We start from the raw sequence: 24,516 nt of genomic DNA on the forward strand, positions 1-24,516 counted from the left end.
AGGCCCAGTAACCAAGTCTGACTTTAAATACACAGAATGGAGAGGCACATTAACAAAACCTAACTCTACACCTTGAAGCAAAACACTACTACCACATGAGGTCTCCTCAGAAAAAGGCACTACGCCATCTAATATCAAAGAATGAGAAGCCCCAGTATCTCGCAAAATCTTCACAGGTTTCAAGTTGGTAATATCACTAGTAAGTGAAACAAAACCTTCAGAAATGAAGGGAGAGTACTTCTCCAAGACACTATCAGACTCTGAGCTCTTAATCTCAACAGACACTTTAGAATCTTCCACAATATCACTAAGTTTCTGACTAGGCTTTGACATAGCTAATACAGAAGGAACTGACTGTTTACGCCTTTGCTCCTTACGCTGGAGAATAACATTCAGACATAACATACCCTACTTTCTTGCAGTAATTACAAACAGGATCAGCAGGAGACCCCACACCTGCCCTATGATCTGTTTTAGAATCAGACTTAGTTTTATCACCTAATTTAGGTTTGTCGTTGGAAGGGCCACTAAAGGTTGGGTTCCTAGGCTGACCAAATTTACTAGTACCTGTGGTACTGTTTTTGTCTTGAGAACTGTTTTTAACAAATGAGCCTTTGTGGGTGAGAGCGTAATCATCAGCCATTGTAGCTGCTTCATTAAGTGTTTCAACTTTTCTCTCATCTAAATGAGTTTTTATGTTTGTGTGGACACAACGTTTAAACTCCTCTATCAACAATAATTGCCTCAATTTACCGAAATCGTCATCAATTTCTTTAGAATCACACCACCTATTAAATAATTGTTCTTTTTCTCTGGCAAATTCTACATGAGTTTGTTCATCTCTCTTTCTCGAGTTTCGAAATTTCTGGCGGTAAGCCTCAGGAACTAACTCATAAGCTTTCAAAATAGCTTTCTTGACTACTTGGTAATTTGAAATCTCATCTACAGATAAAGAAGAATAAATGTCTCTAGCTTTACCAATCAAGACACTCTGAAGAAGCATTGTAAGCTTATCTTCAGGCCATTTCATACTGTCAGCTATTTTCTCAAAATGCAGAAAATACTTGTCAACTTCTTTCTCTTGAAAAGGAGGAACTAACCTAATATTTCTACTGACATCAAAACCTCTGTTTCCTTGTAAACCCCTAAAAGTTGGATTACTTGAACTGTCTTGAGAAGCTAGTTCTAATTCTTTAATTCTAAGTTCTGTTTCAGCTTGAATTTTTTGCTTCTCTAGCTCTAACATCTGATCTCTCTCTTTTTCTTTTAATTCTTTCTCAATTTCTTTTTCTCTTAACTTCTTTTCTATTTCTCTTTCTCTCATTTCTTTCTCTATTTGTTTCATTTTCATTTCATGTTCAAGTTCCATTTGTCTCATTTGGATTTCTGAAGTGACTGTTTCCTCTATACTATCTAATGCACTAGAGTCAAATTTGCCATTGTCAACAAAATATCTTATAATTACATTCCTAATTTCAGCTTTCCTCAAATTAGTTTTGATAGTAAGGCCTAAATGTTTACCCAATAACAGTAAATCCTTCTTACTAACTTGCAAAAGAACTTCCAGGGATGGCGCTTTAACAAACTGTTCTACCTGCATAGTAGTCATATTTATCTAGCTGTTGGTTTCAAATGTAAACTCAAAGTTTGTACACAAATTTTGAAAATTTCTAAATTAATTTTTCAAAGTTAGATTTCACAAATTAAATATCGATCCCGGACGAGCCCCCAATTCTGTTACATTAACGAATAACAGAAAGGAGAAACCAGCAGCTAAATTCAAAACACAATTTAATTATATATACAATATTATACAGAGATGGTTTACAATATCTAAAGTAATTGGTGGTGGTACAAGACTAGTACGATGATTTAAAGTGTTACTTATCTGTATGCGAATGTCCTGGTATAATCCTTGATCCTTCCAGGTTTCAAATTAACAATAATCACAAATCCACAAGGAAATTGAATGTCCACCGATGATTTGTAAAGTTCCAGGCAATATGAATAAATCCACACAAAGTGTTGTAATAATCCACAGATAAAGTCACAATAGCTCTCCCAATAGAATCTTATATGGCGCTGTACAATTCTTATAATGTCTTATTACAGGTCTCATTACAGTTCTGATTAGCCTTGGACAGCTGGAGTGTATATAGCTAAACCGTAATTCAAGAATATTGGAGAACCTTCTACTTCTAGAAATATCTAACTAAAAACAGTAAACAAGTAAACACACATAACTTTCTGGAAATAGATCATTCTAGATCTCTACTTAAAATCAACATGTTTACAAACATATTTGTTTTATACATGATTATATTCTAGAAAGTTCTATAACCTAAATCAATGCTATGACCTTCATAGGATGTATTGATAAAAAAGCTATAGGAGTTATCTCCCTTATCTCATAACTACATGTATTTAGTGTCATACATAACAACATAAGCTCGATCTCTGTAACTTATGATTTTAAAATAATGTCTCTTGGATGGGGTGGTTGATCACTTCTTGGTTGGTGTGGTCTATTGACTCTATGAGTACGGCTAATTTAATGGAGCTCAAAAGTCTTACCTAGTGGCTTCAGAATATCTTGGTTTATCATATTGAGGACTAGATTGTCAGTATTTTCACCATGTGTTTCTTGGATGCCTGAGAACTTGAGGCAATTTCTTCTAGAGTATTGTTCCATGTCATCAAGCCTGGCTGTCAAAGAGGAAATCTCAGCCTGCATACTCACAATAGTAGGATACAATGATTCAGTAATGGCTGATTTTAGGGCTGTATGACCTAAGATTACTTCTGCAGCGCGCTTGGTGGCATCGTCATTGTTGGATATATCATTCAAAAGTAGACTGAGATTATCAATGGCTGATTCACTGTTGCTGTCAGTGACACACTGTCGTTTCCTAGAGTTTGAGTCGGGTTGTTGATGTTGTTTACCGCGACGACGACCACAATTCCTCGTCATGATCGTTCCGTTGGATACAGTGAATTAGTCAAGTGAATAATGAACAGTATATCAGGACCTCATGAATATTCAAGGAATGTTTATAGGTAGTCTGATTTCTTCCCGGTAGGTTGATGGTTTGTTTGTTTGTTTGATTAATTAACTTCCTATTAACAGCCATGGTCATGCAAGGACGGCCTCCCATATATGCGGTGTGTTGCGTGTATGTTGTGCGAGGTGCGTGTTTTGGGAGACTGCGGTATATTCATGTTGTGTCTTCTTGTATAGTGGAACTGTTGCCCTTTTTATAGTGCTATATCACTGAAGCATGCCGCCGAAGACACTAAGCAACAAACTCACCCGGTCACATTACACTGACAACGGGCGAACCAGTCGTCCCACTCCCGGTATGCTGAGCGCTAAGCAGGAGCAGAAACTACCACTTTTATAGACTTTGGTGTGTCTCGGCCAGGGGACAGAACCCAGAGCCTTCCTCACAGGGGCGAACGCTCAACTCAAGACCAAAAGTGAGGCGGTGCCAAGGGAGGCATTAGGAAAGATAAAGTCAGTTAGGAAGAAGAGAGTTGGGCGCTCGCCCCTGTGAGGAAGGCTCTGGGTTCTGTCCCTTGGCCGAGACACACCAAAGTCTATAAAAGTGGTAGTTTCTGCTCCTGCTTAGCGCTCAGCATTACAGGGAGTGGGACGACTGGTTCGCCCGTTGTCAGTATAATGTGACCGGGTGGGGTGTGTTGCTTGGTGTCTTCGGCGGCATGCTTCAGTGATATAGCACTATAAAAAGGGAAACAGTTCCACTATACAAGAAGACATAACACGAATAAACCGCAGTCTCCCAAAACACGCACCTCGCACAACATACACACAAGCACTGCATATATGGGAGGCCGTCCTTACATGACCATAGCTGTTAATAGGACGTTAATTAATCAAACAAACAAACAAAGGAAGAAGAGAAAAGATAAGATCCTAAATTTAGTCGACTTTTACGATTATGCAATGGGGGCAGCAGGTACAATTCTAACGCCATGGTTATGTGCTGATACCCATTCTCCAGAGTAAAAAATGTAATCGACACTAACCTACTCAAAAAAATTCTTTCCGCCATACCGGAACCGGAAGCTAGAGTGTTCGATGAGTGTGAAGTCACAGGTAAAGTATATATATATTACTTAGCATTATATACTTTGTTTGTTTGTTTGTTTGATTAATTAACGTCCTATTAACAGCTATGGTCATGTAAGGACGGCCTCCCATGTATGCGGTGTGTTGCGTGTATGTTGTGCGAGGTGCGTGTTTTGGGAGACTGCGGTAAATTCATGTTATGTCTTCTTGTATAGTGGAACTATTGCCCTTTTTATAGTGCTATATCACTGAAGCATGCCGCCGAAGACACCAAGCAACACACCCCACCGGTCACATTATACTTACTCAAATCGACAATCGAAATAAATATTCCAATAACCACATTAAAGTTCGAAGAATATCACATTTTCATGGCATCTCCATCTCACAAACGAAATATCCACCAATTGCATCAGTTCTTATAAGTATCCAAACCAGTAAAACAATCCCATTTTGGAATTTCTACGGAACACCGAGCGAACACTCTATATACACTGACGCCATCTTTTGTTGAGTATGCGATATAAGTCTGAATAATTTTTTATGTCGCCGGAACCATAGCATACATTGTAGTCCAGTGTCTCACAGAAGGAGGAGTAGCACTTCAGGTGCGTCGCGTATGTGGCCGACGTTGACTCAGTCCATGCCTTTCTTTTCAGCTCCTCGGCCGTTGTCGTCAGGGCGGACTCCAATGCTCCATCTGTGATAGATAAACATAGGAGACATACGTTTTGCTAGTTCATCAACTGTAAAGGGCATTAATGGCAATGTAGGCACTAAGTCATGTAGCTTTCTGAGATTTCCAGGTGTATGGAGCCGGGAACATGTTACAGAAATGACATTGTTTACACCACTAATATGAATACATTTCAACGAGAAATTAAAATATGCACAAAACCAAAACACGAGGCTTGAAATACACATGCTGACCCTATTATGGGAGGTACCCTTGTTAATCCCACGATGCGGCTGATTGATTGTCAGTGTAAATTATTACTCGCCTGTCTCTGAAACATTCGCAACACCGACAAATTGCAAGAAATATTGCCATAAGTTCCTTGACGTTTATGTCCTCGCGTGTTGCAGGGTGCATATCAAACTCCCAGTTCACATAGTAGTAGTCACCAAGATAATATGCCCCAGCACCCTCATCGCATGCATCTGTCTGTAGTGATGTTGTTAGTTTATCGTCCAAGATATAACAGCTCCCATTAAATGATCTTAGAAATGTTATCCACCACCACAAATCTTGAACAAATTATTTTGACAGTAAAACTTTTTGTTGTCTCTCTTTGATCGATTTCTTCATGTCGAGTATACGCCTAAAAAATGTCCGTCCATCTAAAATGACCTGTGGTGCCCAGTTCAGCTTTCCACACACTGTTTCTAATTGTGACCGACTTGCACGTTTTTTGTCTAAACATGACAGTAACAGTTCCGAAAAAGCCTCTAATTTGTCATCGGGAAGTTGAAGCGTCATTGATATAGAATCGATTTTCACCCCTAGAAAGCAAATTTTTGTATTTGGGCCTTCCACTTTTGAATAATTTATGTAAATCCTAATTTTCGGAGCACGGAAATCAGCGTGTTGAGAACATGGCGACACTGGCGTCCGGTTTTGTTCTATGTTTAATAGGTCATCCAGATAAGCTATAACCGTGAAACTGTACCGTTTTTCATAATGCGACAAACCGCGATGCTCAATCTTTGAAAACTTTGCGGACTGCGTGACACACCAAAGGAGACGCGACTATCAAACATGTATGAAGGTTCATTGTCAACTGTAAACGTCCACTTCAAACCGGTAGCACCATAGTTTGATGGGTGTATTGGTACCGATCGATAAGCACTGCTCAAATCTACCTTTGCCAAAAGCACCCCTGTGTAACATGCTTGGTAGCTTCTCATAAGTCCTTGTTGCTTGTACGATCCGTTGTGCGATCCTGCTGATTCGTGGTGCGATCCGTCTGGTTTCGCGATATTCTGTTTGGATATCAATTGGAAGTCCTGCAGGTCTCTTCGGGAAGTATTCCATGAGAATTGCTCATTTTTCTGTGCCTCTCGGAATTCCTTGTCGTAATACAATACGCTTGCACATGTGTAGCGATGGAAAAACCTGTAAGTGGTTTTCATGTAATAAAGATAATCTTTAATCCCATCGAGATCCATCTCGGAGGACTCAATCAGTTTTAGCAAGTTGGCGACAGCGCCATACCCCCACTGCTTCACCATTAGATTATGCAGTTCTGGATCGTTTCTTTAAATTTTTACTACTGTCTACGGTAATCATATCATCATCCGTAGTCCGCGTGGGCTCCTTCCATAAAAAGTCAACAATATTTAAAGCTTTACCAGTATTATTACCCTTCTTATCTTTATTCTCTCCTTCGACATTTTCTTTATCAAAGAAGGTTTTAATCATTTGGATCATGCTGTACTCATGTCAGACTTTCCACTGTCATTTGGGTGAACTGTTTCTCGATCCTCATGGGCAGCTCCGAAACGATATTGAGAAATGCGCTATCTTGTTTTCTGAATTTCTGCTCGTAATTTCAACTTTTTTTCTTCGGCCTGAAGTTCCTCCAACTCGCTAATCTGTCTATTTCATGTGTATTATTGAGTTCTTGAAATTTAGACACTCTGTCCCCCCGGGCTTCCGATTTTTCACTGAACGATTGGCCCATGCCGATAGGCATCCTAGGGATGTTATTAATCGGCGTTTTTCCGCCAACACTGTCGCTGGCAACATCACCGGTACCCTCGTGTTCCGAGTCATCAGTCGACATTACTGGAATGTTTATAAATACTTTATTTGCCTCGAGAACCGATTAAGGTTTACCTAACGTTGTGGCCAGCTTCTTCACCCTTTGAGGCCTCATTGACATCTTTTGAGACAGTGAGCTGATCGCATAGGTGCCATGTTGATTGCAGAATGGCGTCACAAAGAGGGGGTCACTCTAGCGGGACTAGTTCGATACACACTCATCAAAACTTAATTTTCATAAAATTGTCACATTTACAACAAACTGATTTTTTCAGTAATGTTTTGGGGATGACATAAATCAGTAATTTCCTATATACAGAAGATACGTTTGGATCCATTATTAAATTAAACAATTACTAGGAAACAATATGCTCTCGAAATACAAATATGAAATTTATCAAAAATGCGCAAATGAATTTTTGCTAGGTTACATTATTCAAATGTTCTTCCTCCTCTTTATGATAAAAAAATGTACATTTACATATGTTCAACAAATTAGTACATAAAAATACAAATTCACCTTGTATTTGTCCATTTCTCATGAAGTGATCAAAACATTTGTAAATTTTAACTCGCAAGACTGATAAGGAGAATATTGAAACATGCAGTCTAATCCTGTGGTGGCGGTGGTGGTGGTGATGGCGTCGAGCTATCCTCTTTTGGGAGAGGAGGAAAGATATCTACATCAATTAGTCACTGTAGAACTGACTTTGGGTACTGCTGCTGTTGAATTCATGTTTGTTGAAGTACCATATCACTTCATCGGATAATTATATGGCACTGGGTTGTACTGGTACATTCCCTGCCAGTGGGTGTATGGATAATTAGGATACATCATTTGGAATTGCACTGGAGAATATGTCGGTTGAGGACTACTGAAATCCAAAGTGGGAAGTGTACGAGCGAAAGCATCAGATTTTGATACAGGAAAACTTGCATTAGCACCATTATCATCTACTGGTAGTATATATTTAGTTGACAACATTTTTCGTCAGTTTTCATTAAATTTGTCAATTCATCTGCACCGATTGTCTTGATATTTTCAGAAATTTTCCCATTTGTGGCTAGTTTAATGAATCTGATGTCTTTTTGTAAATGCTTATGTCCATCTTTTCCTTTGTATTTTAATGCGAATGCTGTCTGCAATCTTGGTTTCATCATTTTAACCAAATTTGTTGTATTTGTCTGCAAGAATGTTCTAATATTTTCCATTTTTAAAGGATGCTATTTCTTTTTCAGCCTGAAACATAGTGAACAATGAACATGTATAGATTTTTTGAAGACGAAAAATTTCTGGTCAATCTGCTACTCAAAATCCACATTCACATTGATTTGTTGTGATATGGTCAGTAGGATTTTTAATGGTAGCTAGTATCATGGCATATCATGGCATAAAGTTTTGTTGAAAATATTTCAGAGAAGTTTGATTTTAATTTTACATTGTATTGCTATTTCCTTGAGTTATTTGATAAAACAATGAAACACATATTCGACAATATAATGTGTCAATTTAACATCTTTCATGTACCTCTTGGATCTCGGCCTTATGCTCCCGATGTTTAGCCAATATTCCACAGGTAGAAAACCCTTCACATTTGTCAAATGGGCATGACTACCCACCACGATTCCCCGTGACTTTGTGGCCTTTTCTGTATAAGATGACTTGGAACTCGGGTCTTCGGACAAACGATACGAGCTAGGCCTATCGGAGTTCGTAATGTCAGAAACATGGCTTTGAAAGTCTAATCTTTTCGGTCTTTTCGAAGTTGGCTCAGAGCTTGAACAATTTTCGGTTGATCCCTGTGACTCCTCTATGATTTTGGCTTTACTTTCAGGCGTCTGTAATTTCATTATTCTGTCGCACAACATGCGCTTATACACTTCGGGTAAGTCCTTATCCCTAACTTCATTTGGTCTCAAATATCGTAAAGTCGATTCACTTGTAACAGCATGTTTGAATAATTGTAATAGACTTGATAAAATCCTCGCCTAGACTGACACCTGCCATTATGTTTCGTTTTTCGCGTAAAGGAAGATACCCGGATGTTACCTATTGTGATGCCTCGGCGAGGAGTTATCGTCTATGTGGGTCCGTTTCGGCACCACTGGCCAAAAACAACAGAACGCTGCTTGACGATCAAAAACGGAACTCTTTTATTTAACAATCGCACGCGCGAGGTCAGGGCCGCGGCCCAGTTCACAGGGTCACAGATGACAGTCACTACACTATGAACCCGCTGTCACCGCATAGCCACGCCTACTCGCTACCAGATTTACCTAGTTCTAAATATAGTCCGAGTACACACTGAACAGCTACTGCAGCCGTGCGATAACTACTACACAATATTCGTCAACGGTTAGGCAGTCACGTCAGTAATGTAAAGAAGTGTGGTTTTTTTATTTCATCAAAAGTTTTCAATATGTAAAAGTTGCATCAGACAATTTTGTCTGCATCATCATCATACCCAGTCAATATATACAAAGTCATTAAGTAATTATCATATCCAACAGTAGCAAATTATAGTTAATTATCCTTATCTCCACTCAATAAACAGCATCACTATAGCTTCAGTTATGCACCATGATCATCATCACTGTGTCACAAATATCATCACTAGATTATTTTAATATCATCCTCAATCACTCTCGTCAAAGTATCATCGCTACATGTATTTTAATATCATAATATTTACAGTTTGCACTGACATGGACTCAATAACCATGCTTTCTAGTATTATCATTATCAGTGTATAATGTTAGCACAACACGCGCGGCGATTATATTGTTACGTGAATAGTCGATGGCGTAGCAACGTGAGGTCATGACCCCACTTTTGGCGGGAACATATGAATGACTCGATTCCAATCAGCTGTTCAATCGAATTCGTTGACGATGACGGGAGAGAAAAAATATGGGTATTTTAATAAAAAATATGCAACTGCCGCGGGAAAAATAATCTTCATTGATTTGAAAAACTGTAAATATAAGGAATAGATGTTTATTTTGTTGAGGTTATTAGGGTATAATGATAATGGAGCCCGTGTAAATTTTATGAAACCCAGCTTCGCCGGGGTTACATAATTTACACGTGCTCCATTATCATTATACCCTCATAACCTCAACAAAATAAACATCTATTCCTTAAATAAATGTTATCACATACATGACAAACATCAAGTATTCAACAGTGCAAGAAAAGCAAGATTCGATTGATTGTAGCAATAACATTCAAGACCAGGAATATAAATATACAAGAAAAGTAAAAAGAAATTTGGAACAAAAGAATTCTAACACCAATTGGCAAAATAGCTGTAATAAAAACCTTACTAATATCCCATTTCAACCACTTATTTATATCGCTTCCAAATCCTGATAACTTGTATATTAAACAAATTAATTGTCTGTGCTTTGATGTATTATGGAATGGTAAACCGGATCAAATTAAAAGAGATGTAATTATTAAACAATATGAGGAAGGGGGGCTTAAAATGATTCATCTAAAATCTTTTATAACTGCTCTAAAAGTATCGTGGATAAGAAGAATTTATTGTAAAGAAGGAAACTGGGATATTATTCTAAGATCTCTATTTGTCAAACAAAAATTAGTGAATACTGGAATTGAACACATAAAAAAACAATCTAAGAATTGTAAAAAAATATTTTGGGGAGATGTTCTAGAGGCTTGGTGTACGACCTTAAGTTCAAATAATATTTACAAAATAAATATTTTAGAAAACCCTATTTCGTTTAATAATGAAATCAGAATAAATCATAAAGTTATTTTTAAGAAGTTATGGTATGAAAAGGGTGTTATATTTATCTATAACATTTTGAAAACAGACAAATCCATATATAATCTAGAAGAATTTTGTGAAACGTATAATATTCAGACCAATTTTCTAGAATATCAGGGTATGAAAAATGCCATTAACCATGTCATCAGAAACAATCAACAAAGTTTTGACTCTGAAACAAATATAACTCTTCCTAATATACCAATAAATTAAACCTCAACTTGTTTTTAAGTTGTAAAAAAGGTGTTCAAAATATATATAATGTTTTAATTAAATATGATGTTATACCTACTGCTCAAAATAAATGGAATCAAAATTTTGAAATTGATCGGGATGAATGGGGAAATATTTATAAACAACCTTTTAATGATACTACTAGCTCAAAGCTTCAATGGTTACAATTCCGAATAAATCACAGAATACTAACTGCAAAAACATTTCTTTTAAGAATTGGTAAATCAAACAACAATCTATGTACATTTCACATCCAGAAACAATCACTCATTTATTTTGGGACTGTGAAAATGTGAAAATTTGATTGAACAATTAAGAATTTCTATAATTACTAATAATTTAAGTCTTAGATTTGAAAAACAGGATTTTATCTTCGGCAAACAAGATAGTACTAAATACTAATTTCCATATTGAAAATTTGATACTGCTTCTAGTAAAACAATACATTTACAACTGCAAATGTCTAGAAAAAGAACTCAAACAGTCTACAAAACAATATTAAATTTGAACTAAAAGCTCACAGGATTATAATATCCAACAGTAATTTAAAGCGGAAACCACAAGCACTTGCAAAATTACAAAATTGGTTCTGTGATCTAGGTTTACTTCCTCCACTCTTTTTTTTTTTTTTTTTTTTTTTTTTGTCTTTTTTTGTCCTGTCTTTGGTGTAATTCTTTATCAAGAGTTGTCTCCCCTAGTTCACTTTCTCACTACATCTGTAGGAAGGGAAATAACTCTTGATAGATCTTTTATGTGAATGGTAATATGTGTGTATTTGTTACGTTAATAAGTTACTTGTAAATATATGTATGTAGATGCGTTAAAATATTCAATTTGAAATAACTCTACAAATATAACTTCTATTGTAAAAAAAAAACAAACAAAAAAACAAACAAAAAACCAAGAGACCCATGGGCCTTAAAGGTCACCTGAGTTCAGATACAGAATGAAACAAAGACATATAAACACTTTATCCCGCCTCAGACAAGAATCTTGTATTCCTATTGGTTAAAATGACGTCACGTGATGAGTCCGCTCGGCACTTTCATCGGACTCTATTTAGCGGAATTATGGCCCTTTGATTAACGAAAAACAGTTTTTTTGGCTGTTTCCGTTTAATTACTCGCAAATATCACAAGATTTTCTCAAAAGTTGGTAACATGGTGAAATGTCTAGGGTTCTTAGTCAAATTTGATCGAGACTTTGATTGAACCCTATTTGAGGGAGTTATGGCCCTTTGATTAACGAAAAACGCCATTTTCGTCTGTTTCCGTTCAATTACTCTCGCAAATATTACCGGATTTTCTCGAAACCTTCTTACATGGTTAAATGTGTCGGGTCCTTGGCTAGTTATGATCGACACTTTCATAGGACCCTATTTGACGGAGTGATATCCCTTTGAATAACTGAAAACGCCATTTTCGTCTATTTCCGTTCAATATCTCTTGCAAATATAACCGGATTTTCTCGAAACTTTGTAGCATGGTTAAATGAATCAGGGCCTTGGCCAAGCTCGATAGGCACTTCCATTAGATCCTATTTTCGGGATTTATGAGCCTTTGATTATCGAAAGCGGGGGATATAAATTCCACGAATTTGCTTGTTTTAATACAATCTGTGCATGTAGGGCCGCGTAACGGTCGTCACAAGCAATCTCACAATATGATACGTATCGGACACAATATATATAGAGAGAATACATGGTTTGTATCTTACAATAAAAGGTTTATTTTGGTGCGAGACTTATGAAAGCCGAGATGACGATAACTCCCCCCAGGATGCTCTCCCCCGTGTCACTTCTGGAACGTCAAAAACGTCATCGCCAGTGCTAGCGGGAACACCACCAACCGTCAGCAACCCCGGTTGGCAAGACCTCCCACCGGCCAGGCCACACAGTCTCAAAATTAGAACCTCCGTAGAATCTCCACGCAAAGCTATGCTGTCATACCGATCATCAGTAAAAAGGGGGCAACCACGGAAAGGATACCACCACAAACACTACTCAGAATTGCAAAGCACCGTTCTATGTAATGGTATGTCCTCGTGGATTGGTATGAAACGCGGATGGAGGCAAGGAGGGATTCTGCCCATAAAATACTACCTCATCTACGTCGACGACCTCCTGAATGACTTACAAAACACCAAAATATCGCACTTTCGGCGCTTGCATGGCAATTTGCGTATTCATTAGTTTCCGTTTATCGACGCCACTGTCTATAATTGTGTACAAGGATTCTACTTAACGATATATGAAAAAAGTTTATAAAGTATATATGGTTGTGTGTTGAATTAAAGAATCAATCTCCTCCTGTGGGTCAAACTATTGATCAACGCCACTGTCTATAGATATGTACAAGGACTCTACTTAACTACTTAACGATATATGAAAAAAATTTATAAAGTATATATGGTTGTGTGTTGAATTAAAGAATCAATCTCCTCCTGTAGGTCAAATATTGAGGACCTTTGCCGACCTTCAGCGACCCCGATTTCGAACTCAAAGATGCACTCGGTTCCTTCCGTTGTAAACCGTCAATGCCGACAGATACAATTTCTTGTTTGTTTGTGTTTGGCGATATTTTAACGTTGATAAACATTGCCAAAAGTTCAAATTAAATGTTGTAATTTTGAAAACTTTCCAATTTCAGGTATAAGAACGTTTGTAGGAAGTCAAAAACCCTAAGGAATCTATGTAAATCTAATGATTTAGTAACTTTAAGAAATATCTCTAATATGTTTGTTTGTTTGTTTGTTTGATTAATTAACGTCCTATTAACAGCTATGGTCATGTAAGGACGGCCTCCCATGTATGTGGTGTGTTGCGGGTATGTTGTGCGAGGTGCATGTTTTGGGAGACTGCGGTATATTCATGTTGTGTCTTCTTGTATAGTGGAACTGTGCCTTTTTATAGTGCTATATCACTGAAGCATGCCGCCGAAGACACCAAGCAACACACCCCACCCGGTCACATTATACTGACAACGGGCGAACCAGTCGTCCCAATCCCTGTATGCTGAACGCTAAGCAGGAGCAGAAACTACCACTTTTATAGACTTTGGTGTGTTCTCGGCCAGGGGACAGAAACCCAGAGCCTTCCTCACAGGGGCGAACGCTCAACTCAAGGCCAAAAGTGAGGCGGTGCCAAGGGAGGCATTAGGAAAGAAATATGTATACAAAGCATAAATGGTTATTTCCATAGATTAATTGCAATATATCATATAAAAAGCATATATATATTTTGGGGTTTTCTGGTTGGCACCTGGACTACTAGTTTTTGCATTGTTACCCAACAAACTTACAACCGACTTTTCAGCCTCCTGAAGGGCGCCATTGAGCCATTTGACTTTCAACTCCAATTGCATGATGCTGGACTTTGAAGTTGCTGCAAGGAATGCACTTAAATCTGTTTTCCCGGATGTAATGTAACTGTTTTCCCGGATGTAACTGTTAGATTTTTTTTCAAAATGTAATTAATATAATTAATAAAGCATATTTACTGTGATGAAATATATTATAATGTATAATCATGCCTATATACATGTACATGTATGATACAACTATACAGGTAAACACAGGTAACATCTTTTTCTAAAATAGACTATAACTTACCTGTAATTAGCCCCTATTGTTCTCTATTGTTTCTCCCCCAATGTTAAAATAGGATATGTTGGCTGAGTGGGAAGACACCAATATAAGCAGGTTAAGTGGACTAGGCCAAACTGTGAACTGCATAGTCGGTGTTTTCTTAGCTAACACAAATGGAATGGAATTTGTATTCTCTAGATCACAGGGTATTGTCACGTAGTATATTCCCCTTCCCCGGCACCTTGTATACTGCGACTACCACCTGTGCTCTAGATTATTCGGTGAAATGTTTTAACAATAGCGTTCAAACGGAATTTTATTTGTTGAATTCTAAAAAAAATAATAAGACAGTAGCATATTATATCAATTCTGACCAAATTTAAATTGAAGCAAAGAATTTATGGGTTTGAAACATCAATCATGAAACAACATCAATCATGAAACAATCAGTTTTGAGTGTCATATCAGTATAGGTAACTTTACTAATCAATATACAATGTACCAATGTGCAGGTCTTACTTTGAGAACACAACACATCAAGACCATAATGTAAAAATAAAATGAGCAAGGCTATTAAATTAAATCTAGACTTGAAATAAATGCCCCACCCCTACTTTAATTTTCACATAACTGAAGCAATTTAAGCACCAACGGAAAAAATAAACCAGGATGTTGTATTCAACCTCTCATTAAGACATAACAGAATTCTTTACTAAGTGTAATGTTTTGTTTGAAATAAAAATTTGTTGAAAGAAATTGAAAATGATCCTGACATGGTCCTGACAAAGTGACACCATATCTAATTAATTTTACTATTGCCAAGGTAGTCAGATGACCGTTAAGGCCCTTGTGGCCTCTTGTTTTGAAAAAAGTCTCGTGTATCCTGAACGATCGCGAGATTACTGCAGTGCAGAACAAGCCACGCCTACATGTATATCAATCGCTGTAGAAATTCTAAATATAGCCCCAGTACACACCGAACAACTACCGCAGCCGTGCGATAACTACACATTATTCGTCAACGGTTAGGCAGTCACGGCAGTAATAGTTTTGTTAATTTCCACAACGCGGGTCGTCTTATGAACCATTATATTTACACGGGAAATGTACATTTGTTTTGTGTTTACATGTTCTGGTGTTACAAGTATTATATATAAGTCTTTGGTTTCGGACTCGCACGGGATCGTTAAAGGATACATCCATACATAAAACATATTAGCCACGCATGTAGATATCTGGACTGAAGTTTGTAGTATTTATTAGAGTACTTCATATGTAAACAATAAGCTGTCTCGCTTAAATGTAAATGCGGACTATTTTTTATATTTAAATACACATACATTTCTGAATAAGCAAATACTTAGTATAAAGATTTTGTATTCAATATACACATTCTACTTTGTACAGCCTCACTTGCTATAGATCATGTAGTCTAACAAAATAAACATATGACCAAGGTAAAAAAATGTATTATTAAAGGTTATTCATGGAATCAGCTTCAGAATATATGTTTAAACAATAGGCAATAAACACAGCTATAGATCATGTAGTCTAACAAAATAAACATATGACCAAGGTAAAAAAATGTATTATTAAAGGTTATTCATGGAATCAGCTTCAGAATATATGTTTAAACAATAGGCAATAAACACAGCTATAGATCATGTAGTCTAACAAAATAAACATATGACCAAGGTAAAAAAATGTATTATTAAAGGTTATTCATGGAATCAGCTTCAGAATATATGTTTAAACAATAGGCAATAAACACAGCTATAGATCATGTAGTCTAACAAAATAAACATATGACCAAGGTAAAAAAATGTATTATTAAAGGTTATTCATGGAATCAGCTTCAGAATATATGTTTAAACAATAGGCAATAAACACTGAAAATATTGTTTCGTTCTTGACCACAGTTGATTGAAACAATCAATTATTCATTTTGCGTTATGCAACGATGACCATTTGCTGTAGATATGAAAAAAATATTTTTTCTTTCAAATATTATTATTACTTTCTGGACAGATCATTACATTGAATATGTTTATGCATCGTCATTTTCGTACCTATAAATCAAGAAAAGAGCTTTTAATATGGTATTCACTACCAATATTTTGAGAATCACAATACAATAAATAGTTTAAGTTTACAGACAAATAACAGCAAAAAATGAATTTTGACAGTACTGCCACAAATCGTAATAATTTATTAATTTAACGTCTACATTGCAGTAAAATCGGTACATATTGTCAGATAGAATTTCACATTTTACAGTGTATTAGTAAATAGTGTGTAACGTTTTTCGTCTAAACATATTATGTAAATCATACAAATAATAACATTTACAGTGCAAACACCATGTGTTAACTTATGATCATAGAGCATTTGTTTGTGACTTTTAGTAATATTTACAGCTTAATTCACCTTAACGTGGTTTTCAATTGATAACTGATTTCAGAGGAAAATATAGCATGTCTAGTTATGGCAGATACATGTATAACACTAAACAAAGGTATTCAAGGTATGCGACTATAATTTGTTTCCAACAATAAAAATACATCTCACTATTACGTACTTGTTTCTTCTGCAACAAATATGAATGGGTTTCAATTTCCTTTGTACAATATCACGTTCAACTAAATCTAACATTTTCAATTTCTATTAAAAATGCTCGTCTACTTAAATTGATATCATGTATTAATCATCAGCTTTATATATCATATTTTAAAGTGTATTTGATATAGATTTTATTAACACACTACTTCAGGAATGCTTATGATACAACCTTGTTTTACCTGTAGATGCAGTTTGTGTTATTTTTATATGTATTACATACAACGTTTTACATGTAAATATTTTGTACAGTCATCTTTCGTTTACTTACACATCTTTCATTCAATACTTAATAACGTTATTTTTATAAGAATCAATTCTGTTATTAAAAGTTTTATAACCAATGTCACTTTTTTGTCATGTTTGGTTTTGTTTTGTTAAAGATGCTCCACCGCCGACAGAGCATAAATGATACCCATCATTTGAACAATAATTGTGGTTAAATTGTGTAAATAAATATCTAATTAACTCAAAAAATAATATCAAATAATTGATTTTGCTTTCGGTGCATGGGCAATCAGTACTGCATTCCATATAGGACATACTGCCACGGATTTTTTTCGGATGCAATTAATTATTTTTAATATTTTTATCTTGAAGTAAAATAAGAAGCTCAGACTTTTCAATGGTGGTAATGGTGTAAAGTAAGTAACTTCTGTAACTGAAGAAAATAACTAAATCCTCTGGTCCTGTTTTTGATAGAGAAAAATTATCATTTGTCAGCGGTGGAGCAGCTTTAATATATACTGGCATGTATGCATCTTTCATTCAACATTTGGCCAATCAACAATAATGTTAATGAGTTTCATAAAATGTTACATCATTGTCTTCCTCTCAATATATACATATCTTTCATTTTATTACAGAATTGAATAAAATGAGCTATATAATACAATAGGAGGAGTTATATCATTTCAATTTTTGTTTTACTGCAAGCTTCCGGACGGCAAATATTTAATGTATAATGCAATCTATTTGAAAGTTCATCTATCTTGTATTTAATGTTGTTTTATAATACTCTATCTCTAAAATGTATTCTCAATTCTAACGCCGACATCATTTCATGATTATATACTGATCATTCCCCGTAATGCTTTAACAAACATATTATAGATTTTTTTTTTATTCATTGGAATTGTACATGTGTTGCGATTTACTTTCTGTCATGTGTTCCATAATATCCTCACTAGACGTAGTTCATTTTCAAAAAAAACCACAGCAGTCGTTCAGCATCATCATACCGCGCATCCTTCAGATCTGTGAGGAAAATATATACCTTAAATTAAGGTTGTTTTGGTTTAACGGCCGTAAACTTTCCCGAACGAAAAATATCATTGACTGTATACTTCGAACAAGGAATCAGAAGATTTCGTCGCCAACAGTATAATCCGTCATCCATATTCCGGATAAATGACGCTAGTATTCCAAATCCAGTTTGTTCCGTTATTATGAGTTTATCACATTTCATTAGTATATAAAAATCCAGAAGTTGTTTTAGGAAACCTTCACTTGGGTCGTTCCTTCCTCGCTGGTCAATATGAGTTATATTTCCTGGCGTATCTATTATATTGTCAGGATAACGATTCTTTGCCGCTTCCTTTACACTGTCCGTATCAGAAGCAACAAACAAGTCAAACTCTTCTTTATTTAACGAGTCAAAATATCTCCATAGAACTTCCAAAGGCATTTTTTTTCGTCCGTTACCATCATGTGGCATATTTGGATTTTGTCCAACACGAACATGTGCACATGCCATTTTGTTTCGCGTTTTCTTTACTTCATTGAACGCTGTAACACTCAAGGGTGAAAGTTTGAATAAAAACTTATAAATACCCTTGTAAATATCTGCTTGATGAAATTTTGTAATCATTGGCATATCAGATTCGATGCTTGGTCTGTTTCTGAAATCATATATAAAATCCCAGTTCATCATAAGGAATTCAATATCTTCTGTGAAATATTCGTTAAAGTCAACACCTCCGGATATATATTTATCCATTTCTAATTGTGCCCAGTTCTTTATATTGTGATAAGATTTCGTCCTGTTCACAGTTATAGACGAGTTGTATCGCCAGTCGTACTCAGCAGGGATGAGGTAATCCTGCAGTGAACATGGCATGTCAAAGTAAATCAGGAAGTGACGGTTCGTAAGTACAGATATGATAAAGGTGGTCACGATACCGGCTAACCTATCGGACCATCCGTAACACGAAACTCCACGTGCTCTCGAACACTCGTAAACAAGGTATTTAGTTCTCTGACTATTATTCGCTGTGTGGTTGCGAAGATAACTTTCTATGGCATTCGGTGGTGATTCTCTTACGTCTTGGGTGGTTTCGCTTGCAACATAACATCGGTTTTCCTTGAGTTTTGTATGTGGACTGTCGCGAATATACACCATACCTACAAATACTAGCAGTAATAGCACCACAAGGCTATACTGAAAATGAAACAGAAATGTAAATATCAATATCTAAATATAAAACATCATTATCTTGTACAATATACAGTACCTGAACCGTTTAACGTCCCCAAATTTGCGTTTCATTTGCGTTATTTCCGTTAGCAATCGTTAGCGTGAGCAATCGTTTATCGTTATAGTTGCGTTAACAATATGTTTGCGTTAATCGTTAGCAAGATCCACTTCCGCTATAACGTTAACCAATAAAGGCCGGTGAGACGCTTTGACGATAATGTTTCTTTTTTTCTCTGAAGATATTACGTTTACCGCTTCGTGTAGTAGCGATTTCATAGCATTTATAAAATTTTGAAAAAAATGAATAAAGTGTATTATATTGCATTTTATAACTCCTTTGGTTGTATTTATGTTTTGTTAAATGTGGTTGCAATGAAAATATGTATCCAGATCGCATATGTTGTACATGACGCTCAGATCCGTACGTTCTGAAATACTTCGTATTTAAATGACAGATCATTTTTTATTCGGTCTATTTACAGAAATAATAAATGTATTAATTATCAAAACTACAAAACCTTATGTGATTTTTTCTTACTTTTTTATTATTATCAGAAACGAATGTCAAATACCTTGCATTAGTTCACATATATGAATTTGCTAAATGTGCGATTATACCTACATGTAGAACACGTGCACAGAATTCGAACCGTGCAGGTAAGTTTTCACACGTACTGTACTCGTGTCAAATCAGACACGGATATACGTATCTGCTCATATCAATTAAAACTGGACAATCACCTTCTCACACGTGTTAGTTATTATTTGTACCTGGGTTCTCTTGCATTGCACCGCCCTTGTATGGTTTACCGAAAGACCATAAAACCGCCAGTGAACGTGGTCATCCCCTAAGACCGGTATGCGGAGCTAACGAGAACATCAATGGTCCTCTTTCAGACACTCTCTCCGAGATAATCTCAACGTTGGGAGACGTTGCTGACGACATCGGAGTCATCAGTCGATCCACAGAGGATGTACTTGAAGCGTTGACATCGTACAATAACAACACGGCTCATGGTGCCAGAGAACCAGTAGCTCTATCAATGGATGTTGCCGCCATGTATCCGAGCCTCAATGCCTTCGCCGTTGCGAAGGAAGTGAGAGAGGAGTTCCTTCGATCTGACCTGGAGGTAGTTGTGGATTCCGTAGAACTTGGTCTTTATCTTGCTATCATTTATCAGAATAAACGCAAGGACCTAGACGTGCTTGGCCTTAATGATAAGATACCCAAACGCAGGAGTCGTGGCAAAGACATAAAAATCACAACGGATGAAGTTACTTTAGCTAGGAGGGAAGAAAGACCACCAGGCTCCGACAAGAGTCTATTTAGAGAACGTGAAAGTGTACCTAGGTCAGATGAGACACGTCTCATGTTCGCGTTGGCCTTGGAAGAGGGGATCAAAATAGTAATGAACCACCATACTTACACGTTTCAGGGAGACTTATACCACCAACAGAAAGGAGGTCCCATTGGCCTTAAATTATCTGGAGCGTTAGCCAAGGTCCATATGATTTTCATGTGCCGACAGTTCAGGCAGCAGCCACGGTGTCAACCTTCCTTAACCACCAGGTATACGTACACAAAGTTTATGTGGATGACCAGAACCTTGATGTGGAGGCGTTACCGCCAGGTAGTAGGTTTGTTGAGAGCAAGATCGTGATTGTGGATGAATTGGTGGAGAGGGATAGAATAAGACCAGCAGATGAGAGGACGGCGCAGATAATTAAAGATGTTTCCAACTCAGTATGCCCCTATACAAGAATGGAGGTTGACTATCCATCGGCCCATGATTCTGGCTGGATGCCATTGCTGGACATTCAGGTCCAAATTCGCGACGCGGATGGGTCTGTGGACTGGAAGTTCTACAAGAAAGAGGTTTCCAGCTCACAATTCATCCTCAATCGCAGTGCACTCCCTGTGTCTGTGAAACGCCAATCCCTAATTCAGGACGGCATACGCCGATTGCGTACGGTCCGGTGCGCTGTACAAAGCCACATGCAAAATCTGTGCCAAGCACAACACAGTGGCTGAGTACATTGGTGAAACCGGCCGAAATGCCTAAAGCCGGTTCCAGGAACACAGACGCCAAGTAGAGAGTGGTAATCTCTCTAATGCTCTGGCTAAGCACTTGCTTGAAGAACACCCAGGAGACGAAGGTGACATTAGAAACTTCAAGTGTGAAGTCCTCAAGACCTTCTCCAAGCCACTCGAACGACAAGTTTCAGAGGCGGACGCTATACACGGATCAGTTGCTGACAAGCTCCTCAATTCTAAGTCAGAATGGGAGCAACCTGCCGTAGAGAGATTGGTGGTCACTAGGGAACCACGACTGTGAACAGCAATATGTGATAGGAAATCTAATTAAAATACAAATCCTTATGACCACTCCGAGATTAGAGGATCTGACAGCGTCCCATGTGGGGACATGGGTGTTCAGGTGACCTTTATACCACGTGTACTCATGTACTTAATGCGTCTAACATTCCCTCGAAACGAGCGCGAAACGCAAAACGCAAACGAAATGTTAAACGAAAACGAACGAAAACGCAAACGAAAAACGAAAAACGCAAACGAAAAACGAATAGCGTAAAACGAAAAACGCGTTTCGTCAAGCGCTAAACGCAAAACGAAAAACGCAAACGAAAAACGAAAAACGTAAACGAAGTGAAAGCATGACCGGAAGACCAGAATGCAATCATAAATGTCGATCGGGACTCCGGTAGCTTAGTGATCCGGATTCTGAAAGCGATGTCTATTTTACGTTCGCAATTTTGATTTAGTACGATTTATCATTATGAAAAATATATATCTTGTCTTAGAAAATATGCAATTGTTATAAACATATTACCAATAAGTATATGATTACGTATATATATCCAAGCATTAATACATTTTTTAACTTATAAAGCGAGATTTTAAAAATAATTATAAAACATGCATGTGTACAAATAGTCAATCAATGCTAGTATCTATAAGTCTGCTCTGAATTTGTCACACATACTAGTACTGTTTTATAGAAATGATCAGTTTCAGAAAAGAAAACACTTTAGAAGAACTTCTTATTTTAGTGTAGGTATTGTGAACATGCACGTTTGACTACTGCAAGTATAAACTAGGTCTAGCGGTTAGGTAGTTATATATTACATGTACAATGTATATATATGACTCCAGAGGAGGTCCCCGTACCGTACCCGTTATATATAGATATCAATGTGGACACTCATCTGTAGCATTTACCCGACCCATTTGGAGGTCTTATATAAATTTGCTTTATAATTCACGGACAACACATGTACAACACTCTACCCCTCTCCATCCCCACTCCCCCTCTCGATTTACCTGCTTTCATTTATACCATTTGTTATTTGACAGCGGCATATTTTGATTTTGTGTCAACTTGTATCACACCTGGTCAAGTGCAGTCACCCATGAACAATGGCTCACTGATCGCCTCAGACGCGCACGGCCCCTCACATGTTTATTTAGACTACGATGTATAATACGCATACGTGACACCGTGCATGTACAAAACCAGCTCTATGGTGTTTTATTCCTCGTGTGTTTTGTTACATCAACATACCAATAAAATACATGATCAATTATATCAATGGCGAATACGTGTAAATACAGAGATACAGTTGAATGTACATGTATCAACTGTCAGTTCCTGTTGGACGATTATGTATATATATATTGACTTCGGCACATTCTTAATTTCACATAAAATATGTAAAAAAAAGTATTCGTTTTAAATACTGTATTAAGCGATGGTTGAGATATTATTAATTGTGTTATTTTATTATTAGAATAGTGTGTATCACTAGAAAATAATGTGATCCAATGCTAACAGTGATGAGTCGGATATAATTTTTTTTTTATAATGTATGCACCAGTGAGTTATATATATATTATGACCAGCAGTACGGCGTCCTGTGGCGTGAGTTCACACCTGTCTGTAATACTTCAGTCCACTTTATCGAGCCCCGCGGGTGTTACAAGTGTATATTGTACCTGCCCCCCTGTAGCACATACACGTGTATAGCTAGTACTATATAAGACCTTGCAGAAGGGTATACAAATGATCCGTACTATCAAACAATGTGTGTAGGTTACATGTATCAAATGTAATTAATGTCTAGATACAAAAGGATTTTTTAAAATTTATTTGTGTATGTTTACTACATTGTCCAGAACACGTAAATTTATCGGCCTACACCGTCGTTTGACTCCACTTTTAGTTTAGCTAACACATGCGCAGTCAACCATTCCTAATCAAATATCAATGAATAACATCCGGTAAACGAATTGGAACGCAAACGCACGCAAACGCAAACGAACGAAAGCCAAAACGAATTGGAACGCAAACGAAATCGAATCAAAACGCAAACGAACGAAAACGCGAAACGCAAACGAAACTAAACGAAAGAAACGCATACGAATCTAAAACGCGTTTGAGGGAATGTTAGACGCATTAAGTACTGTACTCATGATCACGACCACGTGTAGGTTCTGCACCTCGCTGCATCGAGTGTAAACAACATTTCGTCCCAGTATACATATACGGTAAGCTATGTTGTTCTCTTGTGGTGAGATGACCTTAGGTGTGAAAGTTTGGGGGGCAGCAATTTGACTGGTCTTTATCAAGGATCACGTGGACGTGGCTCCTAGTTGGATTTTCTCTGATCCTTTTCATCAAACGTAATGATAATAGGAATCTGTGTTTTATTTTATTAGATTTGATGTAATAGACACTATGTCTACAGAACAGTGTGAGGTACGAGTTGTCTCAAAACAATAACATACCCTTAGTCGATTGTCAAACTTTTCTTTCGATTGCCACCTCGAAAAGCTGGTATGTCTGACGTTTCGACCGTGCATGTGATTGCATATAATATCCCCTTTTGATACGTCAGTGTTATGTTTATGGCTACACGAGTCTATTTGATAAAGTATCAT

General features: G+C 37.0%; 1 protein-coding gene and 1 pseudogene across 1 annotated transcript; both read right to left on the bottom strand.

Annotated features, from left to right (window-relative positions):
* Positions 1-7,608: 7,608 nt before the first annotated feature.
* On the bottom strand, positions 7,609-14,244 carry LOC138330567 (uncharacterized; annotated as a pseudogene).
* Positions 14,245-18,090: 3,846 nt separating this feature from the next.
* On the bottom strand, positions 18,091-19,484 carry LOC138330568 (uncharacterized). The gene has a single exon (XM_069278131.1). It carries the CDS (start codon positions 19,482-19,484, stop codon positions 18,366-18,368), a length of 1,119 nt encoding a protein of 372 aa, XP_069134232.1. The 3' UTR covers positions 18,091-18,365.
* Positions 19,485-24,516: the final 5,032 nt, after the last annotated feature.

Source organism: Argopecten irradians, chromosome 9 (assembly GCF_041381155.1).
Source record: "Argopecten irradians isolate NY chromosome 9, Ai_NY, whole genome shotgun sequence".
Classification (NCBI taxonomy): domain Eukaryota; kingdom Metazoa; phylum Mollusca; class Bivalvia; order Pectinida; family Pectinidae; genus Argopecten; species Argopecten irradians.